This window comes from Sturnira hondurensis, unplaced genomic scaffold (assembly GCF_014824575.4).
Source record: "Sturnira hondurensis isolate 20B ecotype Veracruz unplaced genomic scaffold, ASM1482457v3 Scaffold0006496, whole genome shotgun sequence".
NCBI classification, from domain to species: domain Eukaryota; kingdom Metazoa; phylum Chordata; class Mammalia; order Chiroptera; family Phyllostomidae; genus Sturnira; species Sturnira hondurensis.
In genome coordinates, this window is record NW_028079127.1 from 5,704,256 (window position 1) to 5,729,585 (window position 25,330).

The following is a 25,330-nucleotide window of genomic DNA, read 5'->3' on the forward strand; positions in this document are numbered from 1 at the left end:
GAGCTATTGAAAAAAAGAAATGATCAAAAATAGGAACAGTAAAATGACAAGAGACTCACAACTATCAACAACTGAACCAAAAAAAAAACACCCCCAAAACAAAAACAAAACTAAGTAAACAACTAGAACAGGAACAGAATCACAGAAGTGGAGATCACATGGAGTGTTATCAGCCAGGAAGGGGTGAAATGGGGGCAAAGGTACAGGAAATAAGACGCATAAGTGTTAGGTACAAAATAGACAGGGGGAGTTTAAAAATAGTATGGGAAATGGAGAAGCCAAAGAATTTAAATGTATGACCCACTGACATGAGCTAAGGTGGGGGATTGTTGGTGGGAGTGGGTGTACAGGGAGTAGGGGACTAAAGGGGAGGTAAAAATAGGACAGCTCTAATAGCATAATCAATAAAATGTATTTAAAAAATACTATTCTGATAATGGGTCAGTATGCTTTATCAGACTATGCATCTATTGTACCTAAAGGATTACAAATCCCTTCTCATTGCCTGGAAATATATTCCCACGCCTAATTACTACTTAGAAAACTAAACATTTTTCTAAAACCTTGGTGAAATATTTTCTCAAGAAAGCCTCTTCCAACTTTTCTGGGAGTTTCTTTTTGTGTGTTCTTAGTAATGGTTAGATATATCTTTTATAGTTTAATCCCAATGGGGTTTTTTAAAATTATTTATTTATTTTTTTGTTTAGTTTTTTTTAAAGAGTTTATTTTTAGACAGAGGGGAAGGAAGAGGGAGAGGCAAACATCTATCGCCTCTCACATCCCCCCCACTGGGGACCTGGCCGGAAACCCAGGCATGTGCCCTGACTAGGAATCGACCAACTGACCATTTGGTTCTCAGGCCAGGAGTCAGTCCACTGAGCCACAGCAGCCAGGGCACAACCTAGTTTCTTCCACCTTTCCCCTGCCCCCTGCTTTGCTTTTTTTAAAAAAAATATTTTATTTATTTTAGAGGGGAAGGGAAGGAGAGAGGGAGAGAAATATCAATGTATGGTTGCCTCTGCTGAGGACACACAATGTATCGTGTGTCCCCTGCCAGGAACTGGCCCCAACACAGGCATGTGCCCTGACTGGGAATCAAACCGCAATTCTCTGGTTCTCAGGCCCATGCTCAATCCACTGAACTACACCAGCCAGGGCCCCAATGTTTGTTATTAACTCGGTTGATAATGCCTTCATTGTTGGCATCATGATATGTTTTTGTATCTCTAGCACTTGGTATAATGCCTGTCATATGGATGATCTACTGATGAGTGAGTGAATAATGAGGCTTTAGTGTGGCATAAAAAATACATTAGGATAAGAATGTTACTGAAGGAAGGAAAGAAGAGTCATTTGTTTTTTTCCTACTGAAATTAGTTCATAGTCTTTGCTTTCTAAAAAGTACTTAAGTGTTTTTGCTAAGATCTTATTTGGTCAGCAATCAGTCATGTATTCAACTGTATACAATCAGTCATGTATACCTCCCTTTCCTTCAGAAATATTAGAATTTGATCAGCAAAACTTATCAATTTGTACATTTAAAATGTGTGTTTTATTGTATTAAAATTATCTGAATAAAAAACTAGAAAAAATTGGAGACTGGAAAGAGAAAAACATCTAAATTGCATAATGACTGATAGATTAAATAACTGATCTAACAATCAAGAGGAATATTACAATGTATCACATATGCAAATGCCAAATGAGAGGGATAAAAGAAGTTTCTGGGGGCATATGGTGGTTATTCTGTGCAGTATTTGGATAGGTAGCAAGAAGGATGACAGCATTGCAGCCAGTGAAAATGGTGAGGACCAAGGCTTACAAGTGGAAAAGAATAAGTCATGTTCAGGGAAAGAGTCAGTTAAGTGACTTTTAGAGTATTTCAGATATGATATGCTAAGTGGCTTTTTAAAAAGATTTTTTTCTATTTATCTACTTTTAGAGAGAGGGGAAGGGAGAGAGAAAGAGAGGAAGAGAAGCATCAGTGTGTGAGAGATACATTGATCAGTTGCCTGTCACACGCCCCCTATGGGGACCTGGCCTGCAACCCAGGCACGTGGCCTGACTCAGAATCGAACTGGTGACCTTTTCTTTTGGTTCATAGGCTGGCACTCAACCCGCTGAGCCACACCAGTCAGGGCACTAAGTCTTGAGGAAGAATGGCAATGGATAGTTGGGGGAAGATGTGATCAAATCAGAGATTAGGGAACCAATTAGATACAACAGGCTAATGGAGGAGTCAAAAAAATAACTGAAATGTTGGTCTAGGTTAATTCGTGAAAAAATTATTGATAACAAGATAGAGAAGTTAGGGAATAAGGCAAGATTTTTGGAGATAGTACATAATTCTGTTTCTTGGTTAAAAATATCAAGCTTATTTTTGCATATAAACTGTTAAGAATAAGCTACGTGTTTTGAGAAATGAAATCTTTTTTTGTATTTAATATACTTTACAGCATAAAATGTAGTTGTAAGAAAATACAGTGTTGTAAGAAAATGTAATTTTGCCATCTTTGGTACATGTGTGTTGTTTTTTTCTTTTAGATTCCAGTATAGTCAGTGGTGTTGTACTTCAAGACTTACTGGCATATGTATCTTCAAAACATTCCTATCTCAGAGATCTTCCTCAGAGGCAGCCTCAGAAAATGAGCAGTATAGAATTTGTAGAATTGGAGCAGCTTCAACCTGACGTGTTAGTCCATGCAGTACTAAGAGTCGTTGATACCACTGTACTGACAGGTAATCATTTTGGGCGCCTCCTTAATTTTAGATTATAAAATAATTAAGATACAAGACCTTAGTGTACAATTTGTTTATCATTGTATCTTTATCATTAGACATTAAAATATAGTATCACATGTGATAGAGTAAATAAAATATTTCTTTTTCTTTTCCAGAGGCATTGTATAGTTATAGAGGAGAGAAGCAAAGGAAAGTTATGTTAACAGTGGAACAGGCCAAAGGTCAACATTATGTGCTTGTATTATGGGGTCATGGAGCAGCCTGGTATCCCCAACTTCAAAGGAAGAAAGGTAAATAAGGCAAAAAGCATTTAATCTGTTTATAGTTAGGTAAATGGTTAATGCTTATGAGCCTAAGACAAAGAGACTTTTAAGAGATTTATATTAGATTTGAAAAATAAGAGATCATGATTAAATATTCTTCTATTATAATAGAAAATGTCTTCCATTATAATTTTATACCTCCTGTAAGCAAGTAAGTAATCTAAAAAGTCCTCTACAGTGGGTGCTCTCTTGAGCACGCCCGCACCTTTGTTCCCTCTCAGGTGTGCATCTTTACTTTTCTCTCTGAAATTCAAAGGAACCCCTTGAGATTTGTAACCAGGACAGCAATATTCAGCAGCAGCTCTTCCCTGGCTAACCCCCTGTACCAGTATCCAAAGCCCCCTTTTCTCTGACTTTTCAGTGAGCCGACAGTAGCTCCACCTTGGTTCATTTTTTTCCCCATAAGGTTTCTGGAGAGCCAAAGCAGAGCACCACTTACTTAGGCTCTCTTCTGTTGCTTCTGCCTTCAGCCCTTCCTGTTCTTGCCCCAGCTTTAATGAATGTACTCTCTTTTTTTAAAAAGATTTTTATTTGTTTATCTTTAGAGGGGAAGGGAAGGAGAGAGGGAGAGAAATATTAATGTATGGTTGCCTCTTTTGTGTCCCCTGTTGGGAACTGGCCTGCAACCCAGGCATGTGCCCTGACAGGGAATCAAACCTCCATTCTTTGGTGCACAGGCCCACACTCATTCTACTGAGCTACACCAGTCAGGTGAATATACTCTTAAAAGAAGTCAATAAATAAAGTTAATTGTGGTAAAATAAAAGCTTCCATTTATTCCCAGGTATGCTACTTTACCATTTTAGCAAAGATCTTACCTCCTTCAGATAATGTTCTTTAAACATTTAATTCTGGAGAAACTTGTTCAATTTTTATTCAGACAAAGTACCCTGATAAATAAACTTCCCTCTGGTTATAAGGCAGGCATTAGGGTAATTGCATTAACTCTTTCAAATTACAGTGTTACTGTTTAGTAAATTATTGTGTTCCAGGTTTTTATTCTAGTTATTTTAAATGTTTAGACTGTTAGCCATCCATAGAATGTTTATGGTTAAAATATGACCCATGATTACATTTTTCTTTAAAGCATAACTTAATAATTTATGATGTATTGAATGAAATGGAATTTATTATTCAATTAAATAGTATATTTTCTTTTTGACATTATGACATCCTTTAATTGTAACAAAGATATAATTAGTGGCTTATAAATTATTTTACCCTGCTAAATTCATTCAGAGATTAAGTGTGTGTTCCATTCTTTTTTATCTGAAAGAGTTAATGTTTCTTCTTGAACTTCTACCTACAAAATAGTTACCTAAAGATAGAATCTGTCACATTGTCTCTCTTAATCATTAACACCCTATTACTGGGATTTGAGATAAGTCCAATTTTTGACTTTTATGTTAGGATCGAAGAGGGACAAATATTTGTTTGGTTGAGAAATCTGACAGATTTGTCAGTGATGGACTAACCATCATCCCTGACCACCATTTCCATAGTCAGAAGCATGAGTCTAGTGCATGATGATCAGATGTAGGTAAAAGGTATTCCAATTCTAAATAGCAAAGCAGACTACTCCATCCTTACTATAAATATTCTTTTAAAATGAATAGCTGTTTGGTTGATAAAAGAGAAGTGATAGTTGTCTCAAGATAATTCTATGGTATTTAGTTTAATATTGAGATTTTATGAATCCTGAAATTAAGATGTAGCTGTTCTTTGTTTACATTGGCATACTTTATTAATAACCATCATTTTTAAGTTTTAATATTCACCTCAATACCTTAAGACTATTCTTTTAAAAATGGGAATACCAATTTCAAATGGGCGTTTAAGTAAGTGGTTTCTACTTTTAAAAATTGTTAGCATTCTGGACTTCTGCCAAGATGGAGGCATAGGTGGAAACACTGTGCCTTCTCCCACAACCAAGTTTGAATACAACAAATGTTTGGAGAACAAAGACACAGCCAAAGAACAGAAAATTGAATTATACGGAAGTCCAACAACAACGAACCATTCAACAGGGATGGTAAGAGGGGCGGGGTCAGCAGAGGAGCAGGGTCAGGCAGGAAGGATCCCCCTACCTATGCACGCAGGTAGCCCGGAACCAGTAGGGGTGCGGGGAAGACTGACCGCGGTCGCGCATTCGCGCATGGTGAGACGGATCACACAGGCCCCAGAGGGCAAACCCAGTGGTGGAGGGCTGACGGCGGTGGCACACTCGTGTGCAGTGGGATGAAATGCGAGGGCCCCGGTGACCGTGGCAGCTGCACCACCTGTGGTGTCAGCAGGAGGCGACAGACAGGACACCATTGCTCCTCTTTGACCCTGCCCCCACATCCAGTGGCACAACCCAGCGACTGAGTTGCCCTGCTCTGGTGAACACCTAGGGCTCCTATCCTGATACGTAACAGGCACGAACAGCCCAAAAGATGGCGCAAGAAGAACTCAAAGTCACAGAGCCAATAACTCTAAGCAACCAAGAGATTGCCAGCCTCTCAGACACACAGTTCAAGACACTGTTTATCAGGATGCTCACAAAACTGGTTGATTATAGTCACAAATTAGAGGAACATATGAAGGCTAAACTAATTGAAATGAAGGGAAATGCACAGGAAACCAATAGCGATGGAAAGGAAACTGGGACTCAAATCAATGGAATGGACCAGAAGGAAGAACGAAACATCCCACCAGAAAGGAATGAAGAAATGAGAATTCAAAAAAATGAGGAGAGGCTTAGGAACCTCTAGAACATCTTTAAATGTTCCAATATCCGAATTATAGGGGTACCAGAAGGGGAAGAGGAACAGCCATGAGTGGAAAACTTATTTGAACAACTAATAAAGGAGAACTTCCCCAGTCTGGCAAAGGAAATAGACTTCCAGGAAATCCAGGAAGCTCAGAGGGTCCCAAAGAAGTTGGACCCAAGAAGGAACACACCAAGGCACATCATAATTACATTAGCCAAGATTAAAATGAAGGAGAGAATCCTAGAAGCAGCAAGAGATAAGGGGATAGTCACCTACAAAGGAGTTCCCAGCAGACTGTCAGTGGATTTCTCAAAAGACACCTTATAGGCAAGAAGGGGCTGGAAAGAAGTATTCCAAGTCATGAAATCCCAAGACCTACAGCCAGATTGCTTTATCCAGCAAAGCTTTCATTTAGAATGGAAGGACTGATAAAGTGCTTCTCAGATAAGGTCAAATTCAAGGAGTTCATCATCACCAAGCCCTTATTATATGAAATGTTAAAGGGACTTATATAAGAAAAAGAAGACGAAGAATATGAACAGTGAAAGGACAGCAAACTCACAGTTATTAACAACCGCACCTAAAACAAAAGCAAACCTAGAGGACAGCTAGATCAGGAGTGGAACCATAGAAATGAAGAACACATGGAGGGTTAGCAACAGGGGAGTGGGAGGAGGAGAAGGGGGGAGAAGGTACAGAAAATAGCATAGACAGTAGGTAGAAAATAGATAGGGGGAGGGCAAGAATAGTGGGGGAAATATAGAATCTAAAGAACTTGAGATACGTGGTTATAAACTAAGGGGGGAGAATGGTGGGGGAGGGAGTGTGCAGGTGGAGGGGAATGAAGGGGGGAATGGAACAACTGTAATGGTGTGATCAATAAAATATATAAAAAATTGTTAGCATTCTATTTATTTATTATTTATTGAAGCATTCTCTATTAACCTTCCTTTGTATTGGGCACTGATTTTACCGTGTCCCAAGGATTTAAAAAATTCACATTTAGATGATATAATCAGAAAGAATTATATTGAATAATTATTGATTCAGTCATTATTGAATACTGAAGATAGCAGAGTTGATGTTTTGGGGAAGAATAACAAGAAATTCCAAGTTCACATTTGCTATGTCTCATATGTAGCAAGCATTGGTCACAATTTGTGTCATAATGAGGGTGGATTGGAGACCTAAATTACAGTTCTTAAGAAGTACTGCGAACACATATAATAAGCTATTCAGAACTAAATGCTATTCCAAAGCAATATCATCCTGAAATAATTTAATAGAAGTTTAACACTTAAAAAATAACATTGTAATAAAGTACTGTCATGACATTACTAATTAAGCTCAGAGTAAATGCAAGTAATCCCAGTATCTGTGGTTATACTTAATGCAAAATCATAGTTATACATGGAGGTTTGAAATTCATTCAGACATTTTTTTAAAAAATGCCTACCCTGAGTCTTTGTCCTGAGGGCTTTTAATCTTTCTTCTGTGAGTGATAATCTTACGGGAGGGTTTCAGTAGAATATTCATCAGTTTTGAAGGTGCATTTTTAATATGCTGACAGGTCAAAATGTGTACACCAGGGGTGGGGATTGGGAATATTCTTTGGTCTGCTATACTGTTCTACTTTTATCTTGGGTCTGCTTGGCTTTTAATGGGTTTTTGTTATTTAGTCCCTGACTTCATTTGTTCTTCGGTTTAGCAGGCACAAAAGGCATTAATTGGGTCTGTATGCCCTGTTTCCCAGACCAGGGTGATTTGAGCAATGTATTCTTTGGTTGGGGAGGAGAGGTATAAACCATTTACTCTCAAGTGTCCCTGGTTAGGGGAGATAAAGTCTTGTGATTCACCAAATGGCTGTAATTTGCTCAAACTGTTTGGCCTTCATTTTCTTGTCTCAGTTTCCTCATTCCACTTGCTCTGGAGTTTTCCTAGCTTTTTACTATCCTTTCACAAGGGCACATACAGGAAGCAACCAGTGAATGCATAAATACATGGAACAACAAATTGATGGTTCTCTCTCTCCTTCTTTCTAAAAACATCAATAAAGAATAATAATTTAATTTATGGTATGTCTTGGCTTGGTCCTCTTTGGGTTCATCTTGTTTGGGATCCTGGACTTTCTGAACTTGTATGTATGTTTCCTTTATCCTGTTAGTGGAGTTTCCTCTCATTATTTTTAAATTTGGTTTATTTTTTAAATAGGTTTTCAATTTTTTGCTTACTCTCTACTCCTCTAGCACACCAGTGATGCAAATGTTGTATGCTTGAAGTTATCCCAGAGGCTTCATCCACTCTACTGTTTCTTTAAATATATTTTATTGATTATGCCATTACAGTTGTCCCATTCCCCCTCTTCATTCCCCTCCACCCTGCACACCCCCCCACCATTACCCCCCCTTTACTTTATGTTCATGTGTCACAAGTTCTTTAGATTCTATATTTCCCATACTATTCTTGCCCTCCCCCTATTTTTTACCTACCATGTATGCTACTTATTCTCTGTACCTTCTCCCCGCTTCTCCTCCTCCCACTCCCCTGTTGATAACCCTCCATGTGATCTCCATTTCTATGGTTCTGCTCCTGATCTAGCTGTCCTCTTAGTTTGCTTTTGTTTTAGGTGTGGTTGTTAATAACTGTGAGTTTGCTGTCCTTTCACTGTACGTATTTTTATCTTCTTTTTCTCAGATAAGTTCCTTTAACATGTCATATAATAAGGGCTTGGTGATGATGAACTCCTTGAATTTGACCTTATCTAAGAATCACTTCATCTGCCTTTCCATTGTAAATGAAAGCTTTGCTGGATAAAGCAATCTTGGCTGTAGGTCTTTGGATTTCATGACTTGGAATACTTCTTTCCAGCCCCTTCTTGCCTGTAAGGTGTCTTTTGAGAAATCCACTGACAATCTGCTAGGAACTCCTTTGTAGGTGACTGTCCCCTTATCTCTTGCTACTTCTAGAATTCTCTCCTTCATTTTAATCTTGGCTAATGTAATTATGATGTGCCTTGGTGTGTACCTTCTTGGGTCCAACTTCTTTGGGACTCTCTGAGCTTGCTGGATTTCCTGGAAGTCTATTTCCTTTGCCAGACTGGGGAAGTTCTCCTTTATTAGTTGTTCAAATAAGTTTTCCACTCATGGCTGTTCCTCTTCCCCTTCTGGTACCCCTATAATTCGGATATTGGAACATTTAAAGATGTCCTGGAGGTTCCTGAGCCTCTCCTCATTTTTTTGAATTCTTGTTTCTTCATTCTTTTCTGCTTGGTTGTTTCTTTCTTCCTTCTGGTCCACTCATTTATTTGAGTCCCAGTTTCCTATCCATCACTGTTGGTTTCCTGTGCATTTCCCTTCATTTCAATTAGTTTAGCCTTCATATGTTCCTCTAATTTGTGACTAAAATCAACCAGTTCTGTGAGCATCCTGATCACCAGTATTTTGAACTGTGCATCTTATGGGTTGGCTATTTCTTGGTCGCTTAAAAGTGTTGGCTATGGGGCAAAAGTGTCATTGATCATCCTTATAACCAGTGTTTTGAATTCTGCATCTAGTAGGTTACTTGTCTCCATTTTGTTCAGTTTTTTATTCCTGTTCTCTATTTTCTCATGTTGACAGCCTCTTTGTGTTTGTTTCTGTGTATTTGGTAGAATGGTCTAATGTAGTAGATGTCCTGTGTCTAGTGGCACAGCCTCCCTGATCATCCAAGCTGGGCATTCCAAGTGCACCCCCCACCGTCATGTGGGCTGTGTATACCCTTCTGTTGTAGTTGAGCCTTGATTCCTGTCAACAGGGCAGTGGGAGGGATTTATCCCCAGGCTGATTAGTTTGAGTACTGGCTGTGATCACCCTGGAGGGTAAGCTGCCCAGGGGCCCACTCCATGGAGCAGGGCTTATTTCAGTGGGGCTCTGTGCCTGCTGAGTCTACCCCTTGAGTGTGTAGCTGTGGAGGTGGTTGGGTAGTGCTTCAGTGTGGTCTGAAACTGTCTACTATAGAGGCCCTGTTTCTTGGGCCTCTCTATTCCAGGCGCTGGAACACTGGGCTGAGGAGCCTGGTGTGGGGCTATGACCCCTCACTTTTTAGGGGGACTCTCTGCAGCTGAGATACCTCCCTTGATTTTGATTTGCCACACATGGGTGTGGGAGCCTGTTATGTGTGTCTACCCTTCCTATCAGGCTTGGTGTGGCTTTTTTTTTTTTTAAATTCCTCACCCAAGAGTATGCTTACTGGTTTTAGAGAAAAGGAGAGAGAGAGAGAATATGAATGAGATATCAATGTGAGAGAGAAACATCAATTGGCTGCCTCCCACAAGTGTCCCAACTGGGGATTGAAACCACCTGTGCCACCTTGCACAAGTTCTTTAAACCTCTGTCTGTTGTTAGACTTCTATTCACCTAATTTCAGACAGTTCTGAATGATGAGTGTTCTGTAGTTTAGTTGTAGCTTTGATATGGTTGTGGAAGGATGCGAATACTGCATATAACTACATTGCTGTCTTGACCAGAAGTGTGATTCTGGCTTTTTTCTCCCATTCACCTCTTAATTCATGATTCACATACAGAAATGTATCACAATTTGTTTAAATACCATTATCCCTCAGACTTACTAGCCTAACTGCATGTGACTCTTTTCTGTTACTTAAACATGGCAATCCTTTCCCTGCTTCAGTATCTTGAATTTACATATTTCCTCTACCTAGAGTGCTTTTCCCCCCAACTCTCCCATGGGTATGGCTCCTTCATCTCTCAGCTCCAATTGAGTATCCTTTGGCAGGCCTCCCACATGTAAATATGTAACTGCTCTCTATCAGATCATTTTTTGTATTCTATTTGTACCACATAACACAGTTAGGATTAACTTGCCTATTGGCTTGCATAATAATTAACTAATTTTCTTATCAAATTATAAATTTTATGACTGACTTGTTTACCATTGTATCACCATTAGCACTATGCCTGCACTAGTAAATATTTTCTATGTGATGAATGGAAGAAGAATAAAATAGCTCAGAGAACCTTTAAAAATTTACACTGTTAAGGAGAAAGAGATTGGTCTTCCGGCCAAGATGGAGGTGTATGTGGAAACACTGTGCCTCCTCGCACAACCAAGTTTAAAGACAACAAAGTTTTAGTAACAAAAACACAACCAAAACACAGAAAATTGAACTGTATGGAAGTCCAACAACAACTAACCATTCGGCCAGACCGGTAAGAGGGACAGAGCCAGCAACTGGCAGAGAGGGGTTACGCAGGAAAACTTAGCGAGACGGACCCAGGCATGTGGGCAGTGGTTGGCAGGTCCTAGGTGTGGGGTTGCGACAGGCAGACCCAGTGAGGGCGCAAGGTGGCAGGCTGACCATGGTCACACATTCACGCGCAGATAAATTAGGCAAAGGAGCAAGCGGTGAGATGGACAGTGCAGGCCCCAGAGGTGGGAAGCAGCAGACAAGACCGCCATTGCCCCTCTCTGACCCTGCCCCCACATACAGTGTCACAACCCAGCAACCTGGGTTGCCCCACCCTGGTGAACACCTAAGGCTCCGCCCCTCATACATAATAGGCACAACCTGACCAAAACATCATGGCTCAAGAAGAATTCAAAGCCCCAGAGCCAATTACTCTAAGCAACCAAGAAATAGCCTACCTATCAGATGTACAATTCAAAATACTGGTGATCAGGATGCTCACAGAACTGGTTGATTTTAGTCACAAATTAGAGGAACAAATGAAGGCTAAACTAATTGAAATGAAGGGAAATGCACAGGAAACCAACAGTGATGGAAAGGAAACTGGGACTCAAATAAATGAGTGGACCAGAAGGAAGAAAGAAACAACCAAGCAGAAAAGAATGAAGAAACAAGAATTCAAAAAAATGAGGAGAGGCTTAGGAACCTCTAGGACATCTTTAAATGTTCCAATATCCGAATTATAGGGGTACCAGAAGGGGAAGAGGAACAGCCATGAGTGGAAAACTTATTTGAACAACTAATAAAGGAGAACTTCCCCAGTCTGGCAAAGGAAATAGACTTCCAGGAAATCCAGGAAGCTCAGAGGGTCCCAAAGAAGGTGGACCCAAGAAGGAACACACCAAGGCACATCATAATTACATTAGCCAAGATTAAAATGAAGGAGAGAATTCTAGAAGTAGCAAGAGATAAGGGGACAGTCACCTACAAAGGAGTTCCTAGCAGACTGTCAGTGGATTTCTCAAAAGACACCTTATAGGCAAGAAGGGGCTGGAAAGAAGTATTCCAAGTCATGAAATCCCAAGACCTACATCCAAGATTGCTCTATCCAGCAAAGCTTTCATTTACAATGGAAAGGCAGATAAAGTGTTTCTCAGATAAGGTCAAATTCAAGGAGTTCATCATCACCAAGCTCTTATTATATGACATGTTAAAGGAACTTATCTGAGAAAAAGAAGACGAAGAATATGAACAGTGAAAGGACAGCAAACTCACAGTTATTAACAACCACACCTAAAACAAAAGCAAACTAAGAGGACAGCTAGATCAGGAGCAGAACCATAGAAATGGAGATCACATGGAGGGTTATCAACAGGGGAGTGGGAGGAGGAGAAGCGGGGAGAAGGTACAGAGAATAAGTAGCATAGATGGTAGGTAGAAAATAGATAGGAGGGAGGGCAAGAATAGAATAGTATGGGAAATATAGAATCTAAAGAACTTGTGACACGTGAACATAAAGTAAAGGGGGGTAATGGTGGGGGGGTGTGCAGGGTGGAGGGGAATGAAGGGGGGGAATAGGAGAACTGTAATGCTGTAATCAATAAAATATATTTTTTTAAAAAGGGAGAAAGAGACTGACATTTGAGGTGGAAATAGTGATCATTTCAAGTAATAAGAAGATAATTGTAAAGTTAAAAAATGCATGCACATGCAGGTTTTGCAATCCCTGGGTATATTAAGAAATTATATTTGAACTTAGGCACTGAGGGCTTGTAGTTAGAACTAGAACTCAACTTCAGCTGGTCTACTTGACCATTAAGAATCATTCAGCAAGAAATCTCCAGCACGAAACTTCGTAAACCAATTTTGACACACTCCACCTGTCACATCACCTTCTCCATACACTGCACAGATCTTTTTTTGCATTTCATTTATGTTTTTTACTTTTCTTGAAATAATAAAGCATAATATAACAAAAGTGTGTATTTTCTTCTTCAGTATTAAAATGGCTACACTAATATTTGCCAGTTTTGGTAAGTTTTTTTTAATGCATACTGATACGACAGCTGTCACAGTATGGTCTAAAGAATTGTTTTGAATGAACTTAAAGACAACTAAGTTCTGCTAGAGCCATCTTACGGAAAAAAACAAATGAACTTTTTGGCCAACTGGATATTTTTAAGAGGTCAGTAGCATTTCCAAATTCCCAGCAAAGAGAATCTGATTGCCCAGATGGAATTTGATTCATTCACCTGTAGCCTGGGGAACTGGTTTGAAAAGTAGAGCTAGGAATGCCCGAGCTTATTGCAGAGGGTGTGGGAACAGTTAAAGCAGGCGGTTTGTGTTCTGGGTTGGCACACAAAGGTATTCACTACCAAATAGATGTATGTTCACTAGCCTGGAGAGATGTATATGATATATTACTTAATTTAAAAAGTAGGTGATAAAACTTTATGTGTAGTAGAATACTATTTTAATAAAAGTGGATCTATAAATATGTACTTACACTTAAAAACTGGAGATATAGATACAAAAATGTTAGCTGTGGCTACCTCTGTATGATACTGTAAGGTTTTTATTTTTTCATCTCACCTTTAGTTTTAATTTTGTGCGTTTGTGAATCTGCATTTATTTTTTAAACACTTTAGTATGAAAAAGTTCAAACCTATGAGGGTTCCTTTTCCAGCTTATTAAAGCATAGCCAGTCTTTATCACCTATTAATTCCCTTTTCTTTATCTAAATATTATACAATAAACATGTTATAATTAGAAAGTAAAAGTGAACTTTTTTCTTTTTACACAATCTTTGGGATATCTAGCTAATAATTTGAGAAAAAATCAAATTTATACTTAGTAGTTGTGCCCAAATAAATTAGAGATCAGTTTGAGATTCATATGTGGTTTTTTTAAAAAAGAAAGAATGAGTAGTAGAAGAAAATAAAGCAAACTTACTTGAAATCCAGTGTTAGGAGGTTAAATAACATGCAGCAACAAAATCTACTATACTGTATATTAACATAAAAATCACTGTATACAAACTTAAAATACAAGTGAGAAACCAGAGAAAAGTTACATTTTGTCAGATAATAATGCTATATGCAAAAGTTAAATATCTGTGAGTGTGATTGGACAACAGATACATGAACAGGCAAGTCCTCAAAGAAGAAATGACCAGTAAATACAAGAAAATTTTACTTAAGTAACTGAACACACGCAAAATGATAGATGATTTGTTTCTTAAGAAATTAATAGAGAAGATATGAAGAGACAGTCACTCTCATAAGCTGTCGAAAATGCAATTTAGGCAAATCCTTTCTTGAGGACAATCCATGTGAAAACCTTAGAATTTGGAATACCTTTGGCCTAATAATCACACTTATAGAAATTCATCATGACTATGTGTTAGAATGTAGCTAAAAGTATATTTATCCTGGTACTACTATTTGTAATAGTGAAAAGTAGAAAAACCCAACAAGCTCCAAAATAGAGTATTGCTATAATAATAATTTTAAAGGTTTTGGCCTACCCATGCAATGGAATATTATGCAGATTTTTAAATAATGTGGAGTAATAATAACATGTAAAAATATATTTGACATGTTAAGTAAAAATGAAACATTGAAAACAAATGTTAACTTTATTTTGGGGTATTGAGATTATGGCTGCTGTTTATTTATTTACTTAGTTTATCTGTGTATTTTGTAATAAGACGACAAAACTATTTTAAAAACATTGATTGGTTTTAAGCAGCAATGTAGAATGCAGATGCTTTAATACTTCCTAATGATGCAATATTTATACAGAATAATGACTTGTTCTAAAATTTGCTGGAAATAAAAAACCCTGTCAAATGAAGAAAATAAGGAAGTGGGTGAGGGCATGTGAATTAGATATTGACTTGAAGTAAGCAAAACTAAAAATATTTTAGTTTAGTTAATATTTTATTATTGAAAGCTTAGTGGTAAGAGACCTCCGTTTTATTACAGGTTTGAATTTAAATTTGTTAATATAGAATATGGTTATTAGGCAAGAAGGTCTGCGCTAATGTAGTTTTAAGAATTAGAACTATTACTGAGGGAATTAAAAATTTGTACAACTGTATCTAAATGCCTTTTTGTGTGGGGAAAAGATACCTATGCAAGAAAACTAAGGTGTTGAAAGTCAACTGGAGATATTGAATATGGCAGACCTGTATCCATTTCTGTGTGCTTATTATGTCATCTTTGCCTATAGATATCAAAATGAAAATTTGCCACTCTGAAAAGCAGTTGGTTATAATAAATTGTGACTATTTAGGAGACCAAGAAATCTTTAGAAAAAATTTTATTAAAATTATCTCTGGCATCTTTACTGTTGCCTTAATATATTCATATTTTGTCCCTTTATACCCAAATTCCTTAGTGTGATAAAAATTATATTTAACTGATTAAATTAGGTTAATCTGTTTAATCTGATTCTGAGCCAAAATTATTTCCTTTTTGATAACTTTTTGTTTTTATTTGTTTGTTTAAGATTATATTTGGGAATTTAAATATCTTTTCGTTCAGCGCAATTGCATCCTAGAAAACCTAGAATTGCATACAACACCTTGGTCATCCTGTGAGTGCCTGTTTGATGACGATGAAAGAGCAATTATGTTTAAAGCAAAATTTCAAAAAAGCATGACCTCTTTTGTGAAGCTAACAGATTTAGCAACACACTTGGAAGATAAATGTTCAGGTAAGATTTTTATATACATAAGATTTTTCTAGTTTTAAGATTTTATTTATTTATTTTTAGAGAGAGGGCAAGGTAGGAGGAAGAGAGGGAAAGAAACATTGATGTAGGAGAGAAATATCTATCGGTTGCTTCACCCATATGCCACAATGAGGGACCAAACTCCAGCACGCAACCTAGGTAGGTACCCTGACTGGAGATTGAACCAGTGACCTTTTGCTTTGCAGTATGGTACCCAGCCATCTGAGCCATACTGGTCAGGGTGATATTGCTAGTTGTTGTTTTTTTTTCCCCCTTTAACAGATTTTTTTTTAAGATTTTATTCATTTATCTTTAGGGAGGAAGGGAAGGAGAGAAGGAGAGAAATATCAATGTATGGTTGCCTCTCGTGAGTCCCCTGCTGGAAACTGGCCTGCAACCCAGGCATGTGCCCCGATTGGGAAGCGAACCGTGATCGTGTGGTTCGCAGGCCCACGTTCAGTCCACTGAGCTACACCAGCCAGGGCTGATATTGCTAATTTATGTTTTCTACCTATTTTTTCCTGGTTAATTTGGCTAGAGGTTTATTGATTTTATTGACCTTTTCAAATTGATTTCCCCCCTATTTTCCTGTTTTCTACTTCATCAATATCCGGTCTGATCATTATTATTTTCTTTCTTCTGCTTTCTTAGATTTTACTAAGATCATTGATATGAGACTTTTACTTTTTTTTCCAATGTAGGTAGGTGTTTAGTGCCATAAATTTCCCTCTAAGTACAGCTTCTGAGTTCTCTATTTAATGCCCTATGGATTATGAGACTTCCCACTGTAGCTGGTGGGAAAATGCATTTTTCCTGGCTTTGTGCAAGCTTCAGGGAATTGTTCCCAATAATCCTTTCAGATGGTTCTTTCCTTGACCTCTGGTCACAGATACTCAGGTGAAATCTCTAGGGGGACCCTCTGTAGCTTTCTCTTTTTGTAGCTCCCGTCTGTCTACTACCCTGCCCTAAGAACTCTAGCAACATTAGCCTTCCAGATAAAAGTTCTTTCTCCTCTGAACTCAAGGAAACCATCAGGTTCTGCTGGGTTCCCATTACCTGCACTGCAGCCAGGAAACTCGCATGTCTATAGGCTGAGACAGTCACTGGGCTCAGTCTCTTAAAGATCACTGTACTCTGTTGCCTGATATCCAAGGTCTTGAGAATATTTTCATACACTTGTTTAGTTTTTTAGTTGTTTCAAATATCTGAACTGTTTTTATATGCAATACTTCTGACACTGAATGTATGTATTTTATTTTCCCATACCAACAACCAGTTCTCCAAATCTCTGGAAACCAACTGGATGTCCCACAATTCAATTTTGACACTCCCAGACACTGACCATACCCAGAATTGGTGTCAGACTCCACGGGTTTAAGAGCTCAACCCCCCAAGACTATCCTTGCTTCATATGCCAGTCACAAGTACTGGTACCCAGGATACCCGCACTTTTGTGTTGTATCCTGGACATATTCTGACTTGGCTATGTTACCAAACCTTCAATGCCAGGTTCTTGAATCTCCATGTCATAGAGGTGAGCAAAAAACTCAGTACAAGATCAACCATATAGAATTTATGAAGAGAGCTTGTGTACAAGGGAGCTCACCAGAAAAGAAAAGTTGAGCTCCCCAAGAAGTTCTTGTGGGTAGCTTATACAGGGGCCTTGGGGTGGGTGTAGGGCTTGGGAATAAGGATGAGGTCAGTTGTCCCACAATCATCATCGGGAGGCAGTTTATCCCTGGGTAGTCACAAGATGTTTCCCATGGTCAGTAGACCACTCAAAGGGCCTGAAAAATAATGCTTGTGCACACATTTTAGTTACTATTTAATTGACAAAAAAGCTATTGCAGAATATGATGTTGAGAAAGGATGTTATCATCATACATTCTTTCCTTTAAGGATGTGGTTAGGTTATGGAATTTTACTGAAAGCAAGGAATCACAGTTAGGCCTCTGAGATGGAGTTCTTTCAGTCAAGATGTAGTCCAGATGTTACCCATATACTAACTACAAAGTTGGGCATTCCTACAACATACCCTCCTTTCAGGTTCAGTAATTTACTAGACCTGCTCATAGACTTCAGGAACACTTTTGATTTACACTTAGCAGTTTATTATAAAGGATACAACTTAGGAAAGGCCAAATGGAAAAGATGCACAGGGCAAGTTATGGGTGAAGGGACATGGAGCTTCCGCTCCATGCACAGATGCACCTCTTCAGTTGCACCAATCTCCCAGCACCCTTATGTGCTCCCTCAACTCTGTTATTTAAGGATCTTAATCAAGGATTCATCCTGTAGGCACAATTGATTAAATTATTGACCATTGGTGATTAACTAAAACTTTCAGTTTGTAGGGTAGAGCCAAAAGTTTCAACCTCATGCTGTAGTCTTTCTGGTGACTAGTCTCCATCCTGAAGCTACCTATGGGCCCCCAGTCACCAGTCATGTCAATCGCATACAAAAGATACACTTATCACGCTGGAGATTCTAAGGGATTTTGGAGTCCAGGACTAGGGGCAAAGACCAAATATTTGTGGGATGTTTTGTATCACAAGGTGGGAGTGTGAATCTAGTTTCTTGCACTACATGGGCCAAATACCAGATTAAAATTTTATAGGTTGTGTTCATTTACATAGGTATGTATATATATTTTATAAGATATGATTAGCATCATAAAACTAAGTTAAAGAGAGTGAAAGTAGAAAACAAAGATAATAACACCTCTAAAAAATCCCAACTTTTAATGGAATATGTAGATTTATTCTCAGAGAAGAACACTATATACTCATATGTGCATTGAAATGTTTATTAATACTAATAGTTCATTTAAAACTAACATTTCTAGAAGATAAATAATAGAAAATTTACAATTTTTAATGTTTTATTTTATTATTATTATTTTTAAAGATTTTATTTATCTTTAGAAGGGAAGAGAAGGAGAGAAATATCAATGTATGGTTGCCTTTTGTGCGTCCCCTGCTGGGAACTGGCCTGCAACCCAGGCATGTGCCCTGACTGGGAATCGAACTGCAATCCTTTGCTTTATGGGCCCATGCTCAATCCACTGAGCTACACCAACCAGGGCGAAAGTTTACAATTTTTGTACTGTTACACTTTTATACACCTTTCAAAAATGGAAGTAAGTTGCATGTGGCCACAGAAGACTCTAGATTTATACATACTGGTAAAATCTTGGGTAATGTTGTAGTTTCACATTAGTTCCTAAAACAGTTTCATACTTGTGTGCCTCTCCTGTCTCCCCACCTCCCAAGTCCCCACAAGCTTATGGAGCTGATCACTGCAAGAAAGATGCCATAGGCAGTCGAGGAACTCCATTCAATTTGGTATCACGCAGAAGTCAACTCTCTTATCTACTGCTTACATAAAACAGTTACCTCCTGGGACTAATGACCTAGAATTAGATTTTCAAATAAAAAATATCAACAAAATAAGTGGTCACAGTGCTGATGATTAATGGCACCAAGGATATAGAGTCTCACCAATAGAGGGGGATGAGACTGGTAATTGGGAGTATTCTTGGAAACCCTGGAGCTGTGCTCCCTATTGGGAAACCATGCAAAAACTTTGTATTGTTACAATCAGTCCCTGGTAGGTTGTGTTCAGAGAGGACCTTTGAGCCATTTTCATTTTCTTTATTTTCAACTATGAGGGCTGACTTCATAGTTTCTGTCCTTGTTTATGTCTATCATAGTATCTATCAGAGCACATGGAAGTAAAGGAAGTTTTTCCTAGCCTATTTTCCTAGCCTAACTATTTCGTAGTTAAATAAAAGGAAGGAGAAAGCGAGAACAATATGGCAGAATTTTCTAAGAAGTTTTGCTCTTTTAACAAAGATTAACAAAAGCAAGAGAGTGATAAGTTTTTCCTGACTCCTTGTAAAGAAATGAAGATGCTCACTCAGCACCTCATCCTGTCATCAGCAGAATATCAGTGCCCAGCAGGCTGTAATTCCCTTGAAAGCAGAGTCCTTGTTTGTTATGAGCTTTAAATTTCTTAAAAGAGGTGTCTAAATTTATAAAATGTTAGAGGAGTTATTAACACTCTTCTAAGATTACTAAATTCTTTCATTAAGTAGTTTCTTAATGATTCAACATGTATGTGAAAAGGTGTGAAGGAGAGTCTGTGCTATAGTTTATTAGATATGCTGACCGATATACACTCTTGTAATTCATATGAGATGGGATATATGACATAATCAGCAGACATGATGAAACAATATTTAGGCAGTAAAAGACTAAAGCAAACTGAAGGACTTAGAAATAGGAAATCACCATTAATGGGACTCTCAAAGAGATAACCAGAAAAGAGAATTGGACACCAGAGTGATGAGTTCTTGACCTAGAGTGTACTGCCTGCTAGATGGTTAAAGAACAAATGCTTAAATAAAGGCTTTAAAATTTTTTTTAAATGGCTTTAAACTGAATATGGAGAGGAAGAGAGGAAATGCTCAGATAAACTCATATATCTCACTAGTACACAATAAGCCAAAGATGAATTAGAAAAAAAAAAAGAGTGTCTGGCAGATAATAGATACTCAGTTTTTCTTTCTTTCTTTTCTTTTTTTAACAGGTGAGTGCGTGAGCCAGTGAGTAGAGAATGAGTGTGTTTGGGGTTCGTGGTAAGTCACACATTTAGTAAATGAGAACTCTCAGTGCTCATGTGGCTGTATCATCAACACCCAGAATATGATGATGTTGGGCAGGAAATTGAAAAAGAAAGTTTAAAAAAGAGGTTAAGCTAGTGGTATATGATTTTTAGACAAAATTGAGAATAGAAGGATAACTTACCTCCTATTTGGCTTTTGATGATGATCACTTAAAAAGACAGAAGGGACCCTGGCTGGGTAGCTCAGTTGGTTAGAGCATCATCCCATACACTAAGGTTGTAGGTTTGATCCCAGGTCAGGGCATATACAAGAATCAACCAATGAATGCTCAGTTAAGTGGAATAGCAATTCGATGTCTCTCTCTCTGTCTGTCTCTCTCATTCTCTGTCTCTCTCTCTGTAATCAAAAATTAAAAATAACTTTAAAGAGACAGAAGAGAGGATAAGGAGAGAAGAGACGTTAACTAGTTTCAAGTGTTGGAAGGGATTTCTGCTAAAAGAATTAAACTTATTTTGTATGATTCCAGAGGACAGAAGAAGAAAGAAAATATCACCTGTTCAGCCAAATTAGCCAATTAAATCTTTACTCTAAATTGCTGGCAAACCACCGTTTACATTCTAGGGTCAATAATGAAACCATAAGTGAGTGAGATTATTTAGGAAGAGTGAAGAAGAGAAGACCAAGAACAAGATCTTGGATGTATTCTTCACAATAAGAAACTGTAAATTAAGTACATAATTAGCCATATTTGTAAATTATAATTTTGGTCCTATAATTTATAACATTTTTTTCTATCTTTTGTAGGAGTGATTCTAATCAAAGCTGAGATTTTAGAGCTAGTGTTTAATATTACAGCAGATCAGAAAATAGTTATAAATGCTCATAGTTCTCTGAAGAGCATTTTCTCTTCTCTTCCCAACATTACGTATACTGGTTGTGCAAAATGTGGATTGGAACTAGAAACAGATGAGAACAAGATCTACAAACAATGTTTTAGCTGCTTGCCATGTAATATGAAGAAAATATACTACAGGTAAGGCAACTAAACAAACCAATCAGATGGAAAATAATTATTTTTGTAGGACTGGAAATGACCCCGAAATTACATATATCAGCTCTTACTTTCTAATAAGAACTAATTAGAGCTAATACAAGAGTACAGAATTTCCCCTGAGTGATTAAAATCATAACAGAAGTTTTAAAAGTGATAATTGGGAGAGCTTATTGTCTTGAAGAAGCTATACTGAAGAAAATTTTTACTTGGTTTACACTTTCAACCAAGATCTAAATGAAGAAACTCAGTCCCCCACATTAACAAATATTTGGAATTTAAAGGTTGAAAGTATTATATGATCTAATCTTTGAGTTGTGGAAGCTACTAAGGTGTCGTACCTTTCTGTACTTCAATTTTCCCAAATTCACATTAGAAAAATAAGGATCCCAAAAGTGCTATGATAAAATGGCTAACCAATTCAGTGAAAAACACATTGATTTCAAATAATAAGTGTTCACATTCATGGGTAATTTTTTTTTAACTTATAAATTGCATGCCTTTACAAAATAGCACTCAGGGCTGTTTTGGACATTTTAATCACCCCTGCCCTCAAAGCCCCTTCAGCAGTCACTTCTCATTTCATTCCTTCTTCCATCCAAGTCAGCTTTTGGCTTGTTCCCACTTTTTGACTATTATAAATAATACTGATGTGATCATTCATGTGCAAATTATTGCATGGGTATATGTTTTCATTTTTCTTGGGTATGCACTGGAAAGTAGAATTGCTGGGGCATGTGGTAACTCTATATTTACCTTTTGAGAAACTGCCAAACTTTTTCAAAACTGCTGCACAATTTTACATTCTTATCAGCAATGTATAAGGGTTGTAGTTTCTTCACATCCTTGCCAACACTTTTTATTATCTTTTTTCTTTTGGTTTTGGTTGGTATATCTTAAAAATGTATCATTTATAAGCCAAGATCATAGAGATTTACTCCTATATTTTCTTCTAAGAATTGTATAGTTTTAACTGTTACATATAGGTCTGTGATTTATTTTTAATTTTTATCTATGGTGTAAGGAAGGAGTCCAACTTAATTCTTTTTTTAAAAAAGATTATATTTATTTATCTTTAGAGGGGAAGGGAAGAAGAGAGGGAGAGAAATATCAATGTGTGGTTGCCTCTCATGCGTCCCCTGCTGGGAAATGGCCTGCAACCCAGGCATGTGCCCTGACTGGGAATCAAACCATAATCCTTCTGTTCGATTCCTTTGATTCTCAGGCCCACACTCAATCCACTGAGCTATGCCAGCCAGGGCCCAAGTTAATTCTTTTGTATGTGAATATTCAGTTGTCTCAGCATTATTTGTTGAAAAGACTATTATGATCCCATTGAACAATCTGGCATCATTGTCAAAAAGCTTATTATCTTTTTATCTCACTAAATGCTTAAGTTCCTCAAGTGAAGGAACCAGATCTGTCTTGTTCACTAGTGTATGCTGTCAATCATACAGCATACACTACTATGCTTCTTTGACCAAGAACAGCAAGGCAAACAAAAGGTTTGTTTGGGGGACTTTTAGGAAGTCTAAATTGCAGTTTTGTAGACACATACTGGGGTAGAAAACCAAAAGTGTTCTTAGAAGGGAAAGAAAGGGACAGAGTTCATAAAGACAGAAAAAGCAGGGCTCTAAAGGGATTACACAAATTGTTTTGAAAGAGCTGTGACTGGTGTTGGCAAGCAGACTATGCTATATGATTAATTGGTTATGTCTTTTGCTAGGTGAAAATGTTTTTCTTTTTTACATTTTTTAATTGTTGTTTAAATACAGTTCTCTTCGTTTCCCCTGTCACTCCCCCTGCCCAACCCCAGCCATCCCCACCTCCCATCCTTGATCCTACCCGCCTTTGGTGTTGTCCATGTGTCCTTTATACATGTTCCTGAAAACTCCTCCCCTTCTCCCCCTCTAACCACCCCCCCACCTTCCCTCTGGTTACTGTCAATTTGTTCTTCATTTCACTGTCTCTGGATAATTTGCTTGCTTGTTTTGTTGATTGGGTTCCACTTGTTTTATTTCTTAATAGTTTAGTGATACAGGACCAGTTCTAGGAATTGTATCATGATAGAGTTGTTTTGTGCTTTAGTCCAGTTCAAAAGTTCAGTTTCACATAGAAGGGCTGTTTTAGCTCAGTTTCCTGGAAGTCTCCAGGTTCCGTTTTAGATTGCCTACTTGACAACCTTAACTCCATTTTGCTGTTTTTATTTTATAGTACCCACTGCTTAGCATAGTTTCTTGTACATAGTAGATACTGAAGATAATATATATCTTTATTATATATATATTAATATATATAATATATATATATTATATAGTATATATAATATATATAGTATATATACTATATAATACATAGTAGATACTGAATATATATACTGAATATATATCAACCATATATATGGTTGGTATATCCATAATCTTGGCATTTATAAGTCAAGGTTCAGTATGTATATGTGTATATATATAATTTAAAAAAAAATAAAGAATGGAGTAAGTGAGATAGCCTAGGGCAAGACTGTAGAGTGAAGAAGAGGAAAGGACCTGGGTAAAGGGTGCAGTCGACTTTTGGAGGGAAAAATCAGCGTTGTTTTATCTATTACACTAAATTTCCCTGTATTCATGAGCCTGTTTCTAAATTCTGCTCTCAATTTATTTTTAAAAATGAATTATTAAACATTTTTTTAATTTAATTTTTTAAAAGGTAAGACATATCATGGTAAAATGCAAACTATAGAGGAAGTACTAAAACCAGTAGTAAAGTTCTTCTTCCCTATCTACCCGCTCTACCATCAATGTTACTTCCATGCTTGTTAGAAGTTTTTGCATATTCTCAGTAATTTATTATTCTGATACAAGTATATTTATAACCCGTTCTTTAAAACTATGTAGCATAATACTATATTCAACTATTCATAGTTCATTCATATTATTTGTTCCTGAGAGTGTATCATGGTGTGCCTTCCATAATAGCACTTTTAAATCTTCCTCATTCTTTTTAGCACCACATAGTATATACCATTGCATGATGTACTTAAAATTATTTATCTGCTTCCCTATTTAGTGACATGCCGAAGACTGTTTTTGATAGCAAAGAGTCCATTGGAAAAAATAACTTGAAGTTGTGATTATGAAATATGTAGTTATCATCTTTATTTTATTTCAAAAAATAATTTACACAAAGTGTAAAATAATGTTTTCTTATAGTACAATCTGAAATTTTAAAATGAATTTTAAATAAATCTAATTTATTACTTTATAATTTGAAACCCTTTTTTCTTTAATTATTGTTCAAGTACAGTTTTCTGTCTTACATTCCCAGCCCTGCCCACCTCCTCCCCCAGTGAAACCCTTTTTTAAAAAGCCCTTCTCTTATTTTTAGGATATTCTGAAACATTGTTTTAGAAATTAAAATTAACCCTGTGTAAAAACCCAGTGATTTTTGAAATTGTATTTTATTTATGCATCTTTAAAATGGGAAAATCTTTTAAAGGTCATGTGCTATATACTCTTTTGTAGGCCAGCTTCAATGACCATAGTTGATGGAATCCACAAGGTTTGCATCCATGTGGGATCAAAGCTGATAGAGAAGATTCTTCTAAACATTTCTTGTGATGGGCTCAGCAGAGTTATAGGTGAGATACCAACAGGTCATTGGAGAGGCTGTTCTTGGAAAAAACCACTGATTTCAGAACTATAGAGTGTATGTTCGAATAGAATGAACACTCAACTATAAATTAAGGCTTAATTGCTCTACACCTGTCTCAGCACACAAATAGGGGGAAGCAAGCACTTAATCTCTTCTTACTCTGAAGTGTCAATTGGTACACAAAAAACACGAAGATCTTAGTTTTTTTTAAAGATTATTTTATTGTTCAATTACAGTTGTCTGCATTTACTCCCCACTACTCCC

At 37.3% G+C, this 25,330-nt stretch overlaps 1 protein-coding gene across 3 annotated transcripts in view; it reads left to right on the top strand.

The window, feature by feature from the left end:
- SHLD2 (shieldin complex subunit 2) overlaps positions 1–25,330 on the top strand; it is a 160,122-nt gene that overhangs the window by 110,919 nt on the left and 23,873 nt on the right. The window contains exons 5-9 of one of the 3 annotated variants that reach the window (XM_037049386.1): positions 2,545–2,739; positions 2,898–3,032; positions 15,516–15,722; positions 21,172–21,400; positions 24,937–25,052. In XM_037049386.1, coding sequence (XP_036905281.1) covers positions 2,545–2,739; positions 2,898–3,032; positions 15,516–15,722; positions 21,172–21,400; positions 24,937–25,052 — 882 coding nt within the window. The remainder of the gene's footprint in view (positions 1–2,544; positions 2,740–2,897; positions 3,033–15,515; positions 15,723–21,171; positions 21,401–24,936; positions 25,053–25,330) is intronic. The other 2 variants (XM_037049388.1, XM_037049389.1) reach the window with 2 other exon arrangements.